This window comes from Macrobrachium nipponense, chromosome 26 (assembly GCF_015104395.2).
Source record: "Macrobrachium nipponense isolate FS-2020 chromosome 26, ASM1510439v2, whole genome shotgun sequence".
Classification (NCBI taxonomy): Eukaryota; Metazoa; Arthropoda; class Malacostraca; order Decapoda; family Palaemonidae; genus Macrobrachium; species Macrobrachium nipponense.
In genome coordinates, this window is record NC_087215.1 from 25,213,076 (window position 1) to 25,234,714 (window position 21,639).

The 21,639-nt window shown below is 37.6% G+C and overlaps 4 protein-coding genes across 4 annotated transcripts in view; 1 reads left to right on the forward strand and 3 right to left on the reverse strand.

Moving 5' to 3' along the window:
• The window catches only part of LOC135200074 (DNA repair protein Rev1-like), a 690,203-nt gene that overhangs the window by 464,030 nt on the left and 204,534 nt on the right, over positions 1-21,639 (forward strand). The gene's annotated exons all lie outside the window — the stretch shown is intronic.
• LOC135200072 (uncharacterized) overlaps positions 1-21,639 on the reverse strand; it is a 58,281-nt gene that overhangs the window by 20,973 nt on the left and 15,669 nt on the right. The gene's annotated exons all lie outside the window — the stretch shown is intronic.
• Positions 12,835-15,093, reverse strand: LOC135199598 (uncharacterized). Its single transcript, XM_064227753.1, has one exon. It carries the CDS (start codon positions 15,091-15,093, stop codon positions 12,835-12,837), a length of 2,259 nt encoding a protein of 752 aa, XP_064083823.1.
• LOC135199599 (52 kDa repressor of the inhibitor of the protein kinase-like) lies at positions 20,382-21,617 on the reverse strand. Its single transcript, XM_064227755.1, has one exon. It carries the CDS (start codon positions 21,615-21,617, stop codon positions 20,382-20,384), a length of 1,236 nt encoding a protein of 411 aa, XP_064083825.1.

A 21,639-nucleotide genomic window follows, 5' to 3' on the forward strand; every position in this document is an offset into this window, starting at 1 on the left:
TCCGTCAGCAGGATATGGAGCTGTCCCCGTGGTTGCAAGACTGCATTTGCGCTACGGCTTGCCTCTTTTCATACAAGTGTGAAGACCCGTGGCAAGATTTACTATAGCAAGAGTAGAGCATTATTTCTATTATGGGAAATAGTTACTTGGCAACTCTCATCTCTTGCTGCAGCAAATAGAAGGCAAATAGTGTCGAAACAGGTCAAACAAAACCGATTGTCTATTTGTATTCCCGCCCTGAATAGATTTAGATCTAACAAATGAGCTATAGACTGGTTCATTATGGGGATAAATTACATACATTGAATTATTTGTAAAGTAGAAACTATACGGATATCAAGAAAATAGAAGAATTCCAAGCTAACAACTTAGTCCCAACAACTGTTGTGGAAGCATCGATGAAATCTCCAAATAATATATTATTCTTTTAACATTGTTGTGGTCAAGTAACCCCTGTCGATTGTTTCTGTTGGCGAGACGACTGGAACGGCGTAAGTGGGCGTGGGCGTACAGGTAATTCCAGGTCAGCAAGACTCTCCCATCGAGGTTGCCACGACTTTCAGGACATTGCAACATTAGTCCCTGGGACCTGGGAAAAAGAGAAAGGGGGTGGGAGCAACATCAGGGGCCTCACAATCACCAGAAACACGAATCTTAAAATCGTCGACAAAGTGGCCAATTATTAACAAATTGACAAAACTTTCTACATCTTTGAAAGTTTTGTTCCCTTCAATAGCTCACCACTTTCTTTCCTCTAGCAGCCCCTTCCACTAAGCGACGGACACCAACATCTCCACTCTTAAATGACAGAGGCACCATTCCATAAAAACTCATCAGTTCAATCACTATTTCTATTTTCTAAGAGGTAAAAGTGTCTGTCAGAAGTTTCGTTTTATGTAGCGACATTCGAATCCATCTGAGGAAAGAAACCAAAATGGATACGCACACAATAAAATGGAATAGAATAATTATGACATGGAGAGAAAAAGAAAAATGTTTTCAACTGCACTTCAGCTTCTCTCGGGGCATCTGTAAAAGGTACAATTGTTTGACAAAGTCTTTATCACTATTACCTTTCTGGATGGATCTTCTGTGCTATCTCTAGGACCCCCCCCCCCCCCCCCCCCCACCCCCCCCCCCCCCCCTTCAAAGATCACTCAAAAAGTTCCTGATTTAGAATAGCCGCTCTTCGCCTGCGGTCTCATTTTGTTTGGCGAACGAATAGACACACATGTTCGCATTTTTTTAATCACGATCACATGACTCTCGACCAGCAGCTAGGTCAACTTGCGCACTCGCGCTCTTGCCTCTGAGGCTTGATAATGTTTGCCTTAGTCAACTGTGTCATTCATTCCAATCGATTCGTGACAAAATCCGTTGCACTCTATATAAAATTTCTGTCGCTTTCATTAGGGCAGTTAACACATGAACAATAATCCTTTTTTAGTTTTTAGCCATCCTATTACGTGAAAAATCAGGTACAAGTAATGTTTTTCTTTTCGTTTCTTTTATAGATAAATTTCTTGTGTGACAGAGGGAACCCATTACTTTTTCCACTGACATCCCAATAGTACCTCTAAAGAAGAATTACATTTCCGGACTGTATATAATTCGTTTTATTATTATTTTCCAAATTTTATGTTAGTTGTTCTTTATGTTTTATTCATACTTGGATTCTCTTTTCACTTGCATTATTTTTAATAACGCTAATTCTTTTATCTGTTGTGTTGTATATAATTGTTTGCTGATTTGTGTTATTACAAAAGAAATGGTCAATTTAAAAACCATGAAAGAAAGAATTGTGTAGAGCTAACGGAAAATTTATGAAACATAATAATAATAATTAATAATAATAATAATAATAATAATAATAATATAATAATAATAATAATAATAATAATAATAATAATAAAGAGGACTACTAAGATAGAGGACTGCGTTAACATCGAAAACAGAGCACTGGGGCAATATCTAAAAACCAGTGAAGACGAGTGGCTAAAGAGTGCATGGGAAGAAGGACTAATAAAAGTAGACGAAAGACCCAGAAATATACAGAGACAGGAGAAAGACAGAAAGAACAGAGGACTGGCACAACAAACCAATGCACGGACAATACATGAGACAGACTAAAGAACTAGCCAGCGATGACAATTGGCAATGGCTACAGAGGGGAGAGCTAAAGAAGGAAACTGAAGGAATGATAACAGCGGCACAAGATCAGGCCCTAAGAACCAGATATGTTCAAAAGTACGATGGACGGAAATAACATCTCTCCATATGTAGGAAGTGCAATACGAAAAATAAAACCATAAACCACATAGCAAGTGAATGCCCGGCACTTGCACAGAACCAGTACAAAAAGAGGCATGATTCAGTGGCAAAAGCCCTCCACTGGAGCCTGTGCAAGAAACATCAGCTACCTTGCAGTAATAAGTGGTACGAGGCACCAACCTGAGGGAGTGATAGAAAAACGATCAGGCAAAGATCCTCTGGGACTATGGTATCAGAACGGATAGGGTGATACGTGCAAACAGACCAGACGTGACGTTGATTGACAAAGTCAAGAAGAAAGTATCACTCATTGATGTCGCAATACCATGGGACACCAGAGTTGAAGAGAAAGAGAGGGAAAAAATGGATAAGTATCAAGATCTGAAAATAGAAATAAGAAGGATATGGGATATGCCAGTGGGAAATCGTACCCATAATATAGGAGCACTAGGCACCGATCCCAAGATCCCTGAAAAGGAATCTAGAAAAACTAGAGGCTGAAGTAGCTCCAGGACTCATGCAGAAGAGTGTGATCCTAGAAACGGACACCATAGTAAGAAGAGTGATGGACTCCTAAGGAGGCAGGATGCAACCCGGAACCCCACACTATAAATACCACCCAGTCGAATTGGAGGACTGTGATAGAGCAAAAAAAAAAAAAAAAAAAAAAAAAATAATAATAATAATAATAATAATAATGGAGAAACAAATCCACAGTTATGTAAATGTACATATATTTAAGTTTAAAACAGAAAAGATAGCTTTCGGGAATCTGTACGGTTCCCCTTATCAATCTGACACGTTGATATAACTTTACAGCGAAGTAAACGAAGCAGGAGTAAAAAATTAAGTGACTTGTTATTAAAACAATGGAACCGGTCGTCCAGTATAAATCAGGCAATGCCGTCGTTTTCTGAACGTCGAATTGGTCCTTGGCAGTGCGGTCGTTCATGATGGTCCTCTTCAACAGCATAGGCGCCGGCAGCATCGTTACTGGAGGTAGCCGAGTTACCTGAACGTGAGAAAGAGAGGCAACCGCAGCATCAGATGTGGCTAAAGAGACAACACTCTCATAATGTTCTTTATTCTTAAGCCTTTAATATATTTCTTGGAAATAAGGTTGTTAGTGAATTTATCTTCCTGTGTGAAAGATTATTGCCTTCCATGGAAAAACCACTGTCTATCGCCGCACCCTCCATAGCCTTCTAGTGAAGATAAATTCACTAACAACCTTATTCCAAGAAAATATATTAAAGGCTTTAAGAATAAAGAACATTATGAGAGTGTTGTCTTCTTTAGCCACATCTGATGCTGCGGTTGCCTCTCTTTCTCCCGTTCAGGTAACTCGGCTACCTCCAGTAACCGATGCTGCCGGCGCCTATGCTGTTGAAGAGGACCATCAGAACGACCGCACGGCCAAGGACCAATTCGACGTTCCAGACGACTGGCGGGGCTCTCATCAGAAAACGACGGCATTGCCTGATTTATACTGGACGAGCCGGTTCCATTGTTTTAATAACAAGTCACTTAATTTTTGACTCCTGCTTCGTTTACTTCGCTGTAAAGTTATATCAACGTGTCAGATTGATAAGGGGAACCGTATACAGATTCCGAAAAGCTATCTTTTGTGTTTTAAACTTAAATATATGTACATTTACATAACTGTGGGATTGTTTATCCATTTGAAGACTCGTGCTACTATGAGGAATTTTTAATAATAATAATAATAATAATATAATAATAATAATAATAATAATAATAATAATAATAACCATCTGATGTTCATGGACGACATCAAGCTGTATGGTAAGAGCATCAAGGAAATAGATACCCTAATCCAAACGTTAAGGATTGTATCTGGGGACATCAGGATGGAGTTTGGAATAGAAAAATGCACCCTCTTGATTTGAGACTGCCTTGACGAAGTTATGCATTTTCAGCGACTGCTGAAAATGCATAGCGGGCAAGATGGGCTTTCGAACTGGGAGAAATATCTCCCCAGTTTGAATCCAAAAGTCTCAATTTTCCTCTTACTTAAATTGTTTCCTCTCTTCTACAATCTTTAACTCAGTTGCTCAACCTAGCTGTCAAACAACCCCCCTTCTTCACTAAAACCTTACTTACGGGTTGGGCAGGGCTGGGCTCTTGCGCATTGGCTCTTTCTGATCCAAATGGCGAGACTGTAGAGGTTTGGTCCGCCTCTCGAGTATGTTTGGACCCTGAGGATGTTGATATGATTCATAGCAATATCCATCAGGGCGGAACTACCTATGGGGGACTTGCCTGCGGAATCCGGGGAGGTATAGACTCTACGGTAGGACTCTCGGCATTCTTTCCGGTGTGCCCTCTATTGTAACATGAATGGGGATGATTGCATACTAGTTATGCCCTCAGTCCTATCAAGCGGGTTTTGCTTACACTTGAGCCACCCATGTTATGGTAGAGCTATCCCTTCGGGGTAGGGTAGGGAGTGGACATATGGGAGTCAGTCTCTGCTGAGTGTCTTTGGTGAGAGAGGGGTTGGTGCGGGGGGGCCTGGTTTTTCTGCTGCTGATTGCAGTAGGTTTTTCAAATTTTGCTTAAGGATTAATGAATAACGACCCTATGATAAACTCCCCCGGACAATGCGACCTCCTGACACTACCCTCCTCTTCGACCTCTGGCACGGACAAGGACAATCCTATAGAAAATTCAATTGTACAGAAGACGACCCATGGCAAGACTTGGTAGGTGGCTATGGAAAATTCCTAGAGTGGTGAGAGAATCCTTTATGTTGATTCTCTCTCCTCAGATTTAAATTGTGTTGCATTTATGGAAATGTTTGGAAGATATGGTGAAATTAAAGTTATTAAGTATTGTGAAACTGAAGATTTTGATATTGGAGGGTTTTGGATTGAGTTTACTACTCATAAGAATGCCATGAATGCTTCAAGTGTTCACATAAGGAAAAATTAAAGTGTGTATTAATACATAAAATGCCCCAGAATATTGAAGTAGATTCCTTTATCCAGCTAGAGTCAGTCAGGAAACTTCAGATGGGAAATGTAAGGTGAGGACACCTCTACCTGCCAGGTGGCTGATTGTTTCAACAAAATCAGACTTTTGTAATCTTTTCCACTTCAGGAAACATTTAAGAACATTGGTAGGAACAATGACCAACTCAGATATTACTAGATTTGGAAAGAACAGCTTTTTGGTCCATGCAAAGTCTTATAGACAAGGCCACATGATCTCTAAACTGAAAAATACTAATATGATAAAAGAGGTCAAACCACACTATAGTTTTAGTTATGCTAAGGGAGTGGTTTTTAGTCAAGACCTATATGAACTGTCTGACGAGGAATTGCTGGAAATGTGTGATGATAAAGTGTGGAAGATTTTCAAGGTTCCAAGGTCAAGAATGATTATTTTCACTTTCACTAATGATGAAGTTCCTGATTATGTATATGTTGACAAGGAGAGATTTCATGTTAGACCTTTTAAGCATAGACCACTCCAATGCTTCATATGTTTTGGATATGGCCACTCGTCAAAGGTGTGTACTCGAAACCAGATATGTGCTGCCTGCTCTTTACAAAAGCATGAAGGCGAATGTTCTAATCCAATATTATGTATAAATTGTAAGGGAAATCACCTAATGCAAGGCATAAAAAAAAAAAAAAAAAAGGAATGTGGAGTCATTTAAAAAAGAAGTGGCAGCCATAGAGAAAGCTCATGCTGAACATCTAAGATTGGCCTGGCAAAAAGACTTTTGTTCCCAAGACCTCAATATAGTGATATAGTGAAAATTGGAAAATCGAATAAAAATGATCAAACTAGGATGCCAACTTCAAAGCCAAAGCTTCAGCTATCCCCTTCTGAGCTAGAAGTACGTTCAGCATCTCCGCCTTCATCAAAGAAGGCCCCTTTGTCCCCTCCCGATGGCTCCTCTGGGCTTCTGGGAGGTCTCTCGGGCTTCTGATGTAGAAGCCTCACAGGCAGCTTCACTGCCTGATCTGGGTATGTCCCAGAATGACACCTTGATCAGTGCACCTCATAAGGCTCAGGTGCACGCTGCAGAGACGGTGCCTCTTAGAAATAAGAGACCCGCACTCCTTCATCATCTCCACTATATCCCCACACCATAGTAGGGTTCCCAAGAGAGGAAATAGCAGGTCTCTTGAGGATCTGCCAAGTTCTTCTATGAAACAAAGACCAAGACCAAGTCTTTCCAGACCAGCCCAATCCAAGTCCAAAAAGTAAAAAAAAAAAAAAAAAAAAAAAAAAAAAAAAAAAAAAAAAAAAAAAAAAAAAAAAATCTAATAGTAAATAATGGCTCTATGTCAGTGGAACATAAGAGGTTTCCATTCAAACAGAGAACAGGTCCGGGTCCTTTCAAGGAGCATAATTTAGCTGCCCTTGTTTGCAAGAGACTAAACTTGGTAATGTTTCTCCTAACTGTGGACAGAACTTTATTTTTCACAGATCTCACCACCTGTAGGTGAACGTTCTCATGGTGGTACATGTATTATTGCGGCCAAGTCATTACCACAAAAGTTATCAAATTAGACTCCATACTGCAAGCTTGTGCAGCACAGATTTTTCATCAATAAATGGGTCACTCTGTCTCTCTTTATCTAGAACCTGGCCTAGAAACTCGATTGGTGGACAGAGCTGGCAATCCAAGACAATTAGAGGTTGAAGATTTGCAATCACTTTTAGACCAACTACCTCAACCTTTCATTCTGATGGGGGATTTTAAGCAAAACATACTTGTGGGGGGAAGGTAGGTGTGATCACCGTGGCTTATAATTGAAAGATTAATAGATTGCAATGATGTAGTTTTAATGAACGACGGTTCTCCTACAAGGTTTGATGTAGCCCATAACTCTAGTTCAGCATTGATCTTACAATATGTTCGTCGTCATTACGATTAGACTAATAAGTGGTCAGTGGATGAAATCTCTATGGGAGCGACCACTATCCCATCCATCTTAAGTATGTACCAAAATATTACCTCCCATCTTTACCCAAGAATTGGAAGATAAAGGAGGCAGATTGGCAGCTGTATGAAAAAATCTACCAAAGTCAATCGTAAGGCCAATGAATTTCCTTGCCCCTCAGCTGCCTACGAGTATCTCGCTAGTATAATGATTGGAGGGGCAATGATGTCAATTCCTAAACATCAGGGAAACCCCGTCGTCCACTGGTACCTTGGTGGAATAGTAAATGTGCCTTGAGTAGGAAAATTGCAAGAGCCAGTTACAAGCGATATCGAAGGCGTCCTGTCTTAGTAATAGAATAATATATACAAGAGAAACCTCGCCCAAACAAAAGCAAGTCTTTAAAGAAAGCAATGAGGGAATCCTTCATCAAGTACATATCAGAACTAAGTATAAACTCGCCACTTTCTCTGGTTTGGGATAGAATCCGTAAATTACTAGGGAAATTTTCCCCTTCTCCTTTACCTATTTTGAAAATCAACTTGGTAGTTATATCGGATTGCAAGAGAGGTGGCAGAGGCCTTTGCTCGGCACTTTTCAAGCATTCAAGCCCCAGTCACTACTCCCTGAATTTCGCAATAGAAACATGACTATAGTTAATCCGCCTGTTTGTTCAAATTCTGAGCATATAACCTTCCATTTAGTATTGTCGAATTCGAATATGCCTTATCTTTGTCCTCTCCAACATCACCTGGAGAAGATGATATTATTTATGACAATGATTTCTCACTTACCTCTGGAGTCAAAAAAAATTCTTTGTCGATGTTTAAACGAATTCTGGTGCTCAGGGACTTCATATAAGTGCTGGAAAAACTCGTTATAGTTCCTTTTTAAAAACCCGGAAAGGACCCTAGTCATCCAAAAGTTATAGGCCTATTGCTCTTACCAGCTGTGTCTTCAAGATTTATGAACGAATGGTGAATTTTTCGTCTGATATGGTTTATAGAAACAAAAAAAGAACCTGTTGTCGAAGAGGCAATTTGGCTTTCGCAAGAATAGAAGTACAACTGGATCCCTTATTATGTCTCACACGTGAGATTCAGAATGCTTTTGCAGTCCAAAAATCAAAAACTATTGCCGTGTTCTTTGATATGAAAAAAGCATTTGATACTACTTGGAGGGGTTGGTATTTTAATGCAGCTGGTTGAATGGCGTATTGGTGGCAATATGTTTAATTTGCCCAAAGACTTCCTGTCTGACCGGTACCTTAAAGTTAGAATTGGCTCTACCTTCTCATCAGAGTATCTTCAGGAAGAAGGCATTCCACAAGGGAGTGTGCTTAGTCCAACCTTTTTAATATGCAATTAATGGTTTACTTGAACATCTCCCTGTTGGAGTAAACTGGTCAAGCATTCGCGGATGATATTGTTATCGTCTGTAGTAGAGCTACTGCAGTTTGAAGCTTTGTACTAAAATTCAGTTTGCAATTAATGCTGCTACTCCTGGGCTAATAGTAAAGGTTTCAAATTTTCTGCAGAAAAAACTAAAGCTATACGTTTTTGCAGAACACGAAGAAGGGAAGAGATTCCAACCTTATTTTTAGAAGGTTCTATCTTGCTTTATGAAGATAAAGTCAAATATTTAAGGAATTATTTTTGACCAAAAAATTAACTTTTGCTGAACATATAAATGAGACTGTAGTAAATGTTAAACAGCGGTGCAATATTCTTAAAGTTGTTAGTAACCTGAATTTTGGAGCAGACCGTACTACTTTATTAAGAATTTATCAGGCACTATGCTTGAGTAAGATTGATTATGGATATCATGGTTTATGGCTCTGCATGTAAGACCTTGTTAGGTAAGCTGGATGTAGTACACAATATGGCATTACGTATTTGTACAGGTGCTTTTAAAACGTCTCCTGTTGAGAGCCTTTATGTAGACTCTGGTTTTCTTCCTCTTTTCATTCGGAGGGAGGAACAAGGTCTCCGATATTTGTCAAGAGCACTAACCTCTCAATCTAATCCAAATTTTAAGTATATAAAACATCCTGTTGACAGAGCACCAACTAAGCCTACATTGCCTAAGCCCCTTGAAGTTAGATTAAACATAAGTGCGAGAGAGGTAGGCCTTATTCCTCCTGGTTATTGGAAACTACTTTTTCTAAATTCCCTCCTTGGTGTAGGCCTCCTTTAGATATTTGCCAAGTTAGAGACAACAAAAAGATCAGCTCAAGTGTTCAGCTTAAAAGTAGCTTCTTGGCCCATGTTTCTGAGCATAGTAACTCGATGCTGTATATACAGATGGATCAAAATCAGCAAATGGAGTTGGATGTTTCTGTCATCGTCGGTGAGAGAACAATTACAAAAAGCCTCCCTATTAAATTCTCAATTTTTAATGCAGAGATTTTTTGCTATTTTTAGTGTTTTGAATTTATTTTAGTACAGGTAGCACTGGGGACGCTTATATTATTTATTGTGATTCCCAGAGTTCCCTAGCTGCACTCCAGAAGTTGACGCCATCTAATCAACTCGTCCAAGAGGTGCAGGATTGGCTGGTCCTCCTACATTCTCGAAAACACATCAGTGTGAAGTTTTGTTGGGTTCCCTCGCATGTGGGAATTCGTGGTAATGAGCTGGCTGATACAGCCGCTAAGCAGGCAGCTTCCTCCCGGGCTTCCCACTCTGTGAGGGTTCCCTGTGAAGATTTTAAACTTTTTATTAAATCATTTTGTAGGACTAAGTGGCAGAATCACTGGTCCAACTTAAATAACAATTTAAAGCTGAAATCGATCAGACCTTCTGTTCATCCTGGTCACCTTCTGTTGGGATGGATAGAAGATCTAGTATAGTTTTAACACGCTGCGTATAGGGCATACATTTTTAACACACAGGTATCTTTTTTTAACTAGTGGAGCAGAGAGGCAGGTTCCTCAATGCTCCAATTGTAATGTTGGCATTACAGTGAGGCATATAGTTTTGTTGACTGTCCTCTTTATTTTAATCATAGACGTCGGTTTGGTTTTTCACCAACAAACCTTTGTCAGTATTTTTAGGAGAGGGGTGCTCCCACAGAGGAGATTTTTAAATTTCTTAAGGAAAATCCATTTGTTTTATGATATTTAATGAGTATTTTAATTTGAATTTGATTTTAATCATTTGATTTAATTATATAAGTGTATCTTCTATTAGTAAATATATCCCGTTGATATATATGCGCTGAATGGCCTTTGGCTCCGGCGCGTGGCAAATTGCCACAAATTTTATAAATTCAAATTCAATTCAATAGAAAAATGCACATTAGTCAACATACAAAAGGCAAAGTAACAGGAACTGAAGGGATAAAGCTACCAGATGGGAGCAACATCCAACACATAGATGAGACTGGATACAAATACCTGGGAATAATGGAAGGAGGGGATATGAAACACCAAGAGATGAAGGACACGATCAGGAAAGAATATATGCAGAGACTCAAGGCGATACTCAAGTCAAAGCTCAACGCCAGAAATATGATAAAAGCCATAAACACATGGGTAGTGCCAGTAATCAGATACAGCGCAGGAATAGTGGAATGGACGAAGGCAGAACTCTGCAGTATAAATCAGAAAACCAGGAAACATATGACAATACACAAAGCACTACACCCAAGAGCAAATACGGACAGACTATACATAACACGAAAGGAAGGAGGGAGAGGACTACTAAGTATAGAAGACTGCGTCAACATCGAGAACAGAGCAGTGGGGCAATATCTGAAAACCAGTGAAGACGAGTGGCTAAAGAGTGCATAGGAAGAAGGACTAATAAAAGTAGACAAAGACCCAAAAATATACAGAGACAGGAGAATGACAAGCAGAACAGAGAACTGGCACAACAAACCAATGCACGGACAATACATGAGAAAGACTAAAGAACTAGCCAGCGAAGACACATGGCAATGGCTACAGAGGGGAGAGCTCAAGAAGGAAACTGAAGTAATGATAACAGCGGCACAAGATCAGGCCCTAAGAACCAGATATGTTCAAAAAACGATAGACGGAAATAACATCTCTCCCATATGTAGGAAGTACAATACGATAAATGAAACCATAAACCACATAGCAAGCGAATGTCTGGCACTTGCACACAACCAGTACAAAAGAGGCATGATTCAGTGGCAAAAGCCCACCACTGGAGCCTGTGCAAGAAACATCAGCTACCTTGCAGTAATAAGTGGTAAGAGCACCAACCTCAGGGAGTGATAGAAAACGATCAGGCAAAGATCCTCTGGGACTATGGTACCAGAACAGATAGGGTGATACGTGCAAATAGACCAGACGTGACGTTGATTGACAAAATCAAGAAGAAAGTATCACTCATTGATGTCGCAATACCATGGGACACCAGAGTTGAAGAGAAAGAGGGGGAAAAATGGATAAGTATCAAGCTCTGAAAATAGAAATAAGAAGGATATGGGATATGCCAGTGGAAATTGCACCCATAATCATAGGAGCACTAGCACGATCCCAAGATCCCCGAAAAGGAATCTAAAAAAACTAGAGGCTGAAGTAGCTCCGGGACTCATGCAGAAGAGTGTGATCCTAGAAACGGCGCACATAGTAAGAAAAGTGAAGGACTCCTATGGAGGCATGATGCAACCCGGAACCCCACACTATAAATACCAGCCAGTCGAATTGGAGGACTGTGATAGAGCATAATAATAATAATAAACATTTTCAACTAATAAAAAGAAACTCTAGAAATTGACTGTCTCTCTCCCTTACACACACGTGGTATTGTTTGTCAAGAAAACTTGTCAAGTATTGCAAGTCAGTGAACACCTTATGCCATAACCACTCTCTAGTTAGTTAGTTAATTGACAAAATATACAATACATTATGTAAATAACAAATTTATACAAGAGCGCATTATTTTAATTATAAAAATCATTAAGAACAAAACAAAGAAAGTTCTTATATATATATATATATATATATATATATATATATATATATATATATATATATGTTGGATGTGCAGTGAAAGTCACGAAAGATGTTGCAATGCTTTTTATTGATGCGTTTCAACCTGAAACATAAGTAATCCAAAATACTAAAAAAATCCTAAATAAATATTATTAAGTGAAAAAACTACAATTCACAAAACTATTCTTGGAAAGTACAAACCATAATGAGATAATTAAGTAATTCAAATAAACTTGAGGCATAAACAAAGATAGCAGTAAAAAGCAGCGCACAACAATAAATCCACAGAAATGCAGTCCTTTAAATTACAAATATTTTAGTCTTAACCATACTAAACATTCTACAATCAAAATACAGCATTTTAAAACAATTTATAACATTTAAACAATGAACAATAGATAAGTATATAAATAAATATCGTCCCAGACGAAACACTCCCCCTACCCAAATTAGCATTTTTCTTCAATAGGAAGAAGAACAACCAACCTATGTACAGATCTATTTACACACACATCATCTTGGCCTTTATATAGACTTCCTGGTCTTTGGATTTTGTAACGAACAGTAACATCTCTAACCTTGTGATCTCTGCTTGACAGGACTGATGTTACCTGGGCAAGTTTCCATTGTCCACGTATGGTGTTGCTGTCTTGTACTAGTACGATATCTCCAGGTTTAACATTCCTTTTGTCCACATGCCATTTTTGCCTTACCATTAAAGTTGGAAAGTAGTCTCTGCCACTTTTTCCAAAAACAGTCGAAGATACGTTGCATGAATTCCAACCTATCCTTATAGTTTTGATCTACAAATTTCATATCTGCTTGAACTTTACTACTTGTTCGGCCTAATATCAGGTCATTAGGACATAAATATGATCCAAGTTCACAGCCACTGCCAGGTTTGATGCCGATCGGTCGGAAATTCAATAAATCAGCTACTTCAAAAAGCACTGTTTGCATTTCTCCGAATGTCAGTTTACTATCTCCAATAGCAATGAGTACAGCACGTTTAACAGATTTTATTGGTGCTTCGCTACATCCATTCTGCCAAGGAGCGTCAGCAGACTTATTGAAAATCCAAGTAGTACCACCGTTAGCACCATATTTTTGAAGCTTTGACTTGTCTAACCTGAGTTCCTTGCAAGCAGCAACTAATTGACTTCTCAAATCAGAATGTATGGTCTTAGGATATCCTCTAATTGTTATAAATCTCTGGAAAACTGTCAAGAAACCTTTTGTGTCATAACTTTCTGCCAAATCTACATATACTGCTCGTGAAACAAGGCAATTGAATATTACCCCATAAGCTTTTCCATATGTTCTATGTTTTACCGTATCTCTAATAGTAAGAGGGCCCAATAAGTCTAGTGAAGTATGATAGAAAGGTGGAGTAGGACGTAATCTTTCCTGGGCAACTTGACCCATCTTCTGAGCAACAGTTTGAGCACTTATTCTTTTACATGGGATACATTTATTCTTAATAAACTTTATTAGTCTTCTGGCACTAATAACCCAGTACTTACATTGTAATTTAGCTAAAGTAGTTTCGACTCCGCTGTGGTCACTATTATGCAAGTGCTGAACATATAATTTGATAAGGTAACTATTTGACGGCATCAAAATAAATCTGTCTTGGTTCCAATTTTCCTTTAACCAATTTGCAATTCTCACACCTACGAATATGATACCGTTGTCTATACTTGGATCCAAACGATGGTAGGCCTTCCTCCAAGCAGATTGTAACTTGCTTTGTTCTGTCTGTATCAAATACATTTCTGCTTCATGCATTAATTCAGGAGTTGGCAAGCATGCTATAGCCTTTAATGATTTAACTTTAATTGCTGCAATAACTCTTGCAGTAACTCGCAGTAATTTTGTGTAACTGCTAAACCGACTCATGTTAATCACACTAGTCTTTTCTTCATCACAGCTTTTCTGTCTACAAGTCAAAACAATACCAACCTTATCAGGAACTTCATTGTTGCAAAACTGACTTATAGGCCAAGTATCAAATGGGCGCGACATAAAGGCTGGTCCCTTTTGCCACACAGAATTTTCATGCAAGACGTTAGGAGGACATGGTCTAGTGGTAAAATCTACTGGATTGTTCTTACTATTAACCCTGTTGGCTACAAAAGTATTAAATCCATAAGATTCTTTCTGAATCTGTGCTCTTACAATTGATGAGTCAACAATATGTACAATAGATTTGAATTTCCAATCACTTTGTTTCTCAATTATATCTCTCAATCTACATGACAGTACGGCACCGCATAACTCTAATCTAGGTATTGTCAATTTTTTGGTGGGAGCAATTCTGTTCTTAGCAAGGATCAATTGCGATACATAAGAATCCCCTTCTAGGCTCCACCTTACATAAGCACATGCTCCATATGCAACTGAACTGCCGTCTGTAAATATAACTAGCATTGGATCTCCTTTTGCATCTAGGGGTTTTACACATCTCGCATATGACAAAAACTCCAACTCTCGCATATCATTAAAAAATTTGCTCCACTTCTCTCTCATTTCGTCAGACATGGGATCGTCCCAGTCACATCTATTGCCTTCCGAGCGACTAATTGTAATTAGCTCCCTCATTAAGACTTTTGCATTCAAAGTGAAGGGAATGATAAGTCCTAAAGGGTCATAAATCGTAGCTACTTGACTAAGCACCATACTCTTTATTAAGTCTTTAGGTATTATCCTATTGGATGTATTTATGTCTACTCCATTTTCCAAAATTCTTTTCTTGGATCTATTAAAGTCCACCTTAATCTTGAAGAAGAATATATCCTCTCTAGGAATCCAGTGTAAACCAAGAACCTTTTCCTCACCAGCATATAACAATTTTAATTCCTTGTCAAAAGTTTCATTGTTAGACATAATCCAATGTTTGATTTTGAAACCACCCTCATTTAGCACCAAATTCATATTACCCATAAGTTTTTTTTTTTAGCTTCATTTACATCTTTACAACTAAAAATAATATCATCTACATATGTATTCCTATCTATAATGTTCTTGATCTCGGGAAATTCATTCTCCTTAATTGAAGCAGTTTTCTTAAGAGCTGTTATAGCAATGACACCGCTAGGTCGGTCTCCAAAACCCACAGCTGTAAGTACATGATGGTTCGGGGGTCTACTATAATCTGCATCTCGCCATACGAATCTGTGGGTGTGCTGCTCTAATTCTTTCAATCTTACTGCATTATACATTTTGGATATATCCCTTACGACTGCAACATTGTTCTGGCGGAATCTTAATAAAATTCTAACTAGGTCATTCAATAAATCTGGTCCTTTTGCCCAATAATCATTAAGTCTGTGGCCCTTGTAATCTGCTGAAGAATTGAACACTATTCTGACTGGGGTTGAGGTTGAACTTTGTTTCAATACTTCATGATGATGAATGTAGTGTACAGGACCATCATATTCATTCATTTCCTTCCAAGATAATTTTCTAGCAACACCTCTACTCAACATATCTTGTATTTGATTATTATACTGTTGTGTATATTTATAACCTATCTTAGTTAATCTCTTCTCTGTTGATTTCATTCTTGCAATAGCCACCGCAACATTGTTAGGCAACTCATTAGGGTCTCTAATCCAGGGATATTGAACAGTCCAATATTTCTCCTTAAAGTTATATTCTAAACCCTTTGAAATCATGGCTAATTCCTTTTCTTCTCTAATTGTATAACTTTTATCACCTAATGTACATGATCCACATTTGTATGCTCCACATTTTGGTATACAGTATGTGCCCAAGCTTTCAATGTTGAAAAATTTATCTAAATCCATCCTTAAAAATTCATTATTGTTAACATTAATTTCCTCTACGTTAACCACACTAGAAATCTGATTAACTTTGACATTGAAACTATTGTTCGAAGATTCAAACTTAATCGATGGATGGGAGCCTCGTATGCGATATCCGAACATGTTTTGCTTCAATTGTCAATTCCCAACAGACTGTTTGACTTGTGGCAGAAGTGTACACCAATCGGATCCTACTAACAACTCTATTTCACCAAATGGACGTTCCACATCAGACAGACGGATGTCATCAAACAAAAGAACGATATTTGTCAGGTCTACCTTACATGCTTCAGATGTTATCTCTTCTATGCCGTAAGCCGTGATATACCAGTGTTTACCTTCAAGATCAGTCACTTTGATTGCATATTCTTTACTCTTTATAATTTCTACCTTTCTTCCTACCTTAGTGATAGTTAATTCAATGTCTCTACCTTTCAGACCTAGTTTAGAAGTAGTAGCAAATGTTATCAGTGTTATACTGTATCACTTCCAGGGTCCCACAACGTATTCAAAGGTGTGCCATTGCTGTATAATTTACTAATCATTGGCAGTGCTTTGTCTCTTAATAAACACATTATTATGTATTCTTGAGACGACAAAAATTTGATATATGACGAGCTTTCAGACAATTGAAACATGCTCGCGTTTTCCTTACAGCTTCAAACTTCTCAAAATTACCTAGATTGCCAAATGCTGAGCAGCTCCCAGTGTCATGAGTGCCTTTTTCATGTAATAAGCACTTCCCAGTTGGCGAAGTATCATTATCCTTACACAAGTTAGTGACTATTTGAGTTAGCTGATCTACACGTTGGAGTAATTCATTATGTTTTTCTGGAATACCCTTAATGGATGCTATCATGTCTTCTTCATTAACTTGACGTGATATATTATGACAAATCCTAGTACTCGATATCTGAATTCATATATTCCAGTACCCTTTTTTCTTTAAGCAGAAAGGCCATAAGATGTTTAAACAATTCAGTGGAGCCTCTAGGTTCTTCTGCTATTTGTACCAACTCACGTTTTTGTGTCATAGGGAGTAACTTTTCTATGTAGCTTACTGTGTTAGCGGTATTCATTTCCCCTTCAAGGTCCATCTTCTGTAAGTCTAACCAACACCTCTCAACTCTCTCAACCATTTTGACAAACGCTCTATTATCACCATCATTAACAGGCTTGATCGATTTCAAGTCTGAAAGTACTGCATCAACTAATTTGCGGTTATCCCCATACTTTAAATCTAACCTACTGAGCATTTCATCATAGTCATTTTCATTTTCAATACCTCTGACAGTATTTAATGCTACACCACTCAAACATGACCTCAGTGCATAGGGATCCTTTCCAAAACTATGTACCATTAATCTTTTATAATCATCTCTAAAATTCGGAAAATCTCTAATGTCTCCACTAAACTGAGGCGGTTGCAAAACCTTCACCTTAACCCGTCTAACACTAGAGTCCTCTACCACATGAATATCTTTTTTGTATGTAGACATAATCTGCACTTTCCTTCTTTCCAAACTATCAAAGTATTCGTCACACTCAATTAAATGTTCCTCTTTGGCACCAACCTTAATGAATATGGAGACATACCCCTCATGACAAACTTCAACCTCGAATATGTTGCATATTCTCGTGAAAGTCCTCTTGGCCTGTGCTCGGTCGTTTTTAGCTTGCTGCAGTTCTTCCTCCATAATAACCGAGGGCCAAATGTGTTGAAATGTTGGATGTGCAGTGAAAGTCACGAGAGATGTTGCAATGCTTTTTATTGATGCGTTTCAACCTGAAACATAAGTAATACAAAATACTAAAAAAATCCTAAATAAATATTATTAAGTGAAAAAACTACAATTCACAAAACTATTCTTGGAAAGTACAAACCATAATGAGAGAATTAAGTAATTCAAATAAACTTGAAGCATAAACAAAGATAGCGGTAAAAAGCATTAATCAAAGATAGCAGTAAATTACGTGAACATAAATAGAACAATCATCCATTACTAATAATTACAAAAACTTTAAAGCTAACTTAACATTATAAACTTACAAACATATTGAACGGAAACAAGAAAGGTAGTAAACTAGGTAGTTACTACCAAGCATTACTACGCAATTACTCTAAGAATAACGCCACACCGGAAACAATCATTTTAATATATAATAAAGTTAAGTACTAACACATTTTCTCTCCAAGCCTTTCACTGGACACCAATAATCCGTCCCCATTTCCTCTTAGCACAAGGAAGCAATAACCCTTCCAGACAGCGGGTGTGTCTCGGACGGCGACTGTTCGTAAAAACTTGAATACACTCGTCTCACCTGAAAACTCCGCTACCAGACTCGGCAGCGCACAACAAGAAATCCACAGAAATGCAGTCCTTTAAATTACAAATATTTAGTCTTAACCATACTAAACATTCTACAATCAAAATACAGCATTTTAAAACAATTATAACATTTAAACAAGAAACAATAGATAAGTATATAAATAAATATCGTCCCAGACGATACAATATATATATATATATATATATATATATATATATATATATATATATATATATATATGTATATATATATATATATATATATATATATATATATATATATATATATACTATATATATTGTCCAAAATAAAATATCAAACACAAATTCCACAGCTTGTGGGGGAATATCTTGTAAAGTTCTTGTAAACAAATCTACATCGATTTCTTTATCATTCAAAGACTTCCTTGCATTATTTTCCGCTGGCTTTTTTGTGCGTAAATAGGTTGGTTTCAACTTAAGGGCAACTTATCGACTGACAAGGTCCTTAATAGCTTCAACATCCTGGTGAACATGATTTTTTTTTTTTTTTACTAAACTTAAACACTTTCTTTTAGCCAAACACAAGTCAATTTCTGAAACCCATCTTCTTCCTTGTCTGTACGTTAAATTGTTGCCATTAAGATTTTTATCTCATTTAGAAGATTCCATGAACACACCCTGTTTGGCGAACGAACAGACACACATTTTCGCATTTTTTTGACGTCACGATCGACCAGCAGATAGGTCAATTTGCGCACTCGCGCTCTCGCCTCTGAGGCTTGATATTGGTTGCCTTAGTCAACTGCGTCGTTCATTCCAATCGATTCGTGACAAAATCTGTTGCACTCTATATTAAATTTCTGTCGCTTTCGGTAGGGCAGTTAACACATGAACAATAATCCTTTTGTAGTTTTTAGCCATCCTATTACGTGAAAAACCAAGTACAAGTAATGTTTTTCTTTTCGTTTCTTTTATAGATAAATTTCTTGTGACAGAGGCAGGGACGGATCCAGAATTTTTTTTGTAGGGGGGTGGGGGGGATCTTGCTATCCCATGAATAAATGCAAGAGGTTAAGTTACTTGGCATCGATTTAGAAACATTTTTATAATAACTTTTACATCAATAAATTAAATTAAATCCCAATCAGTCACAGCTTTTAGGCTGCTTTCATAAGCAACTTAATTTCCTGAAAAATGTTGCTGACTGGCTAGTAGTATCCAGTGTTGTCCAAACATTTTCACCTATTGTAACCTTTATTACCTTCTCCTACTGTTACGTAGCCCCCTCGCCCACCGTGGCTGACCAAACTCAGTTTTATTTAGGATAATCATGCAAATAGTATATTAATTATGAAAAGACTGCATTATAGGAGTGTTGGTCAATAAATTCAAATTTATTACACAAATAAAAATGATGATTTAATAACAAAATGCTTGAAAATTACCTACGCAACTTAATGTGAGATGTGAGGCTGATGTTCACTGATGGGATGTTTCTGTTGTGTGTGTGTGTGTGTGTGTTCCTTGTTTGTTCGCATACCCTCATGATCTATGTTGCGTACCCCTAGGGGTACGCGGACCCCAGTTTGGACAACACTGCATGATAATATAGCCTACACAACTACATCATACTGCAGGCAATCCTTGCTGCAATAAAATTCAGTGATATAGCTACGAGATAAAAAAGAAAAAAAAAGTTGATTTCTCAATAGTACCTAATGTTTAGAAATTTATCAATGTAACTTTGAGGCTTCACCGTTTTATTGAGAAAAACAGAAACATAATAGAATCAATATTATAATAGAAATAATATATTTTAGATTTTCCTTCAGACACATGTATATTTTGAATTACACCTCTACATAATTTCTTGGAATATTGTGAGAATAAGGAAATGGATCATGAACCATTACATAAGAGCATGTGCCCTACCGATAGATCCATTTAATTATTGTTTTGCTACATAAATTTTTGAATGCAATATTATTTCTTATGTAATTTTGTACACTTTGTACTTCAGTAGAATCAATTCAAAATATTTTCCAATTACTTAGAACTTAACTGAATTACTCTTTCAATATTTCTATAAGGCAAAATCAATTTTTCTTTTTTTGCCATGAGCAAATTTATTAATTACTTGATCAATGTCTATATCAACGTCAGGGTGAATATACAGAAGTGCTAGTCCAGTTAGTCTTTCATCAGTCATTCTGTTTCTTAAATAGTTCTGTAAAATTTTCATAGCACTAAAGGATCTTTCAGCAGTGCGAGTTGTAACTGAAACTGTGCATAATATCAACAAGAGATTCTTGATATAGTTAAATCGTCCTGGAATAATGTCAAGTGCCTCTAAAGGGGAACTTGGGTTGTCTGATTTAGAAAGACCAGAGCAAAATTCTTTCCAGTCAAAATATTCATTTTTAATTTCTTCTTCATCAGAAATTGCAAGTAAATCAGCATAAATTTTTGCAGAATCCAGAATATCCTCCCAATTACTATCCTTTATTTCTGATGGTATAAGTGCAATAATTTTTTGTACTAAAAGACTGTGGTCAGTAAACCGTGTTTCTAATGATTCGATCACAGAATCTAAGAATGGAAACCAGATAGATCTCTTAAAATATTCATCAGTATTTTTTGCTGGTACATTACTGCGATGTCCTTGCCTTGATGCAATGCGAGGAAGTCTTATTTCAGCATCTACAGACCTTGCCAAATCTTCTGCAATCGAATACGGTTCATAGCACTCGTCATGCCATTCATCTACTTCTGAGCGCCATGATTTCAAGGTATTTTTTACGTGAGTTACACCTTCAAGGGCATTAATTAAATCTTTGTTGACAGTTTGTAGACCCCGTGAGAGAGGTAAGGTAAGGCGCTTGACTTTTTTTGCACAGCACAGGGAGACAATTAATGAGGAGTCAGTAAGGGCATGAAGAAGAGACCTGGCTTTGTCAACAGTTTTACGATCTGGCAGCTGCAAAATCTTTTCAATAGAGCTCACAATGATAGCATAATTATTTTGAAATAATACCAATGCTTCATGTCTCTCAGTAAATCGAGTTTCACAAAAGGTTTGAAGTTTCAGGGAAGTGCTACCTGCTTCGGTAAGATGGCGCTCCAAAATCTCCGTTCTCTTTATTGAATCATTAATGAAATTGATTGTTTTCTTTACTATTCCAAACATGTTTCTAATCTCAGAAACAGAGCAACAAGAGTTTAAAACTAAATTTAGACTGTGGCTGCTACAATGTACATAAATAGCTGTAGGTGCTGCTTTAAAAACATGAGCTTGAACACCATTCAAATTGCCAGACATTGCTGAGGCCCATCATAGCCCT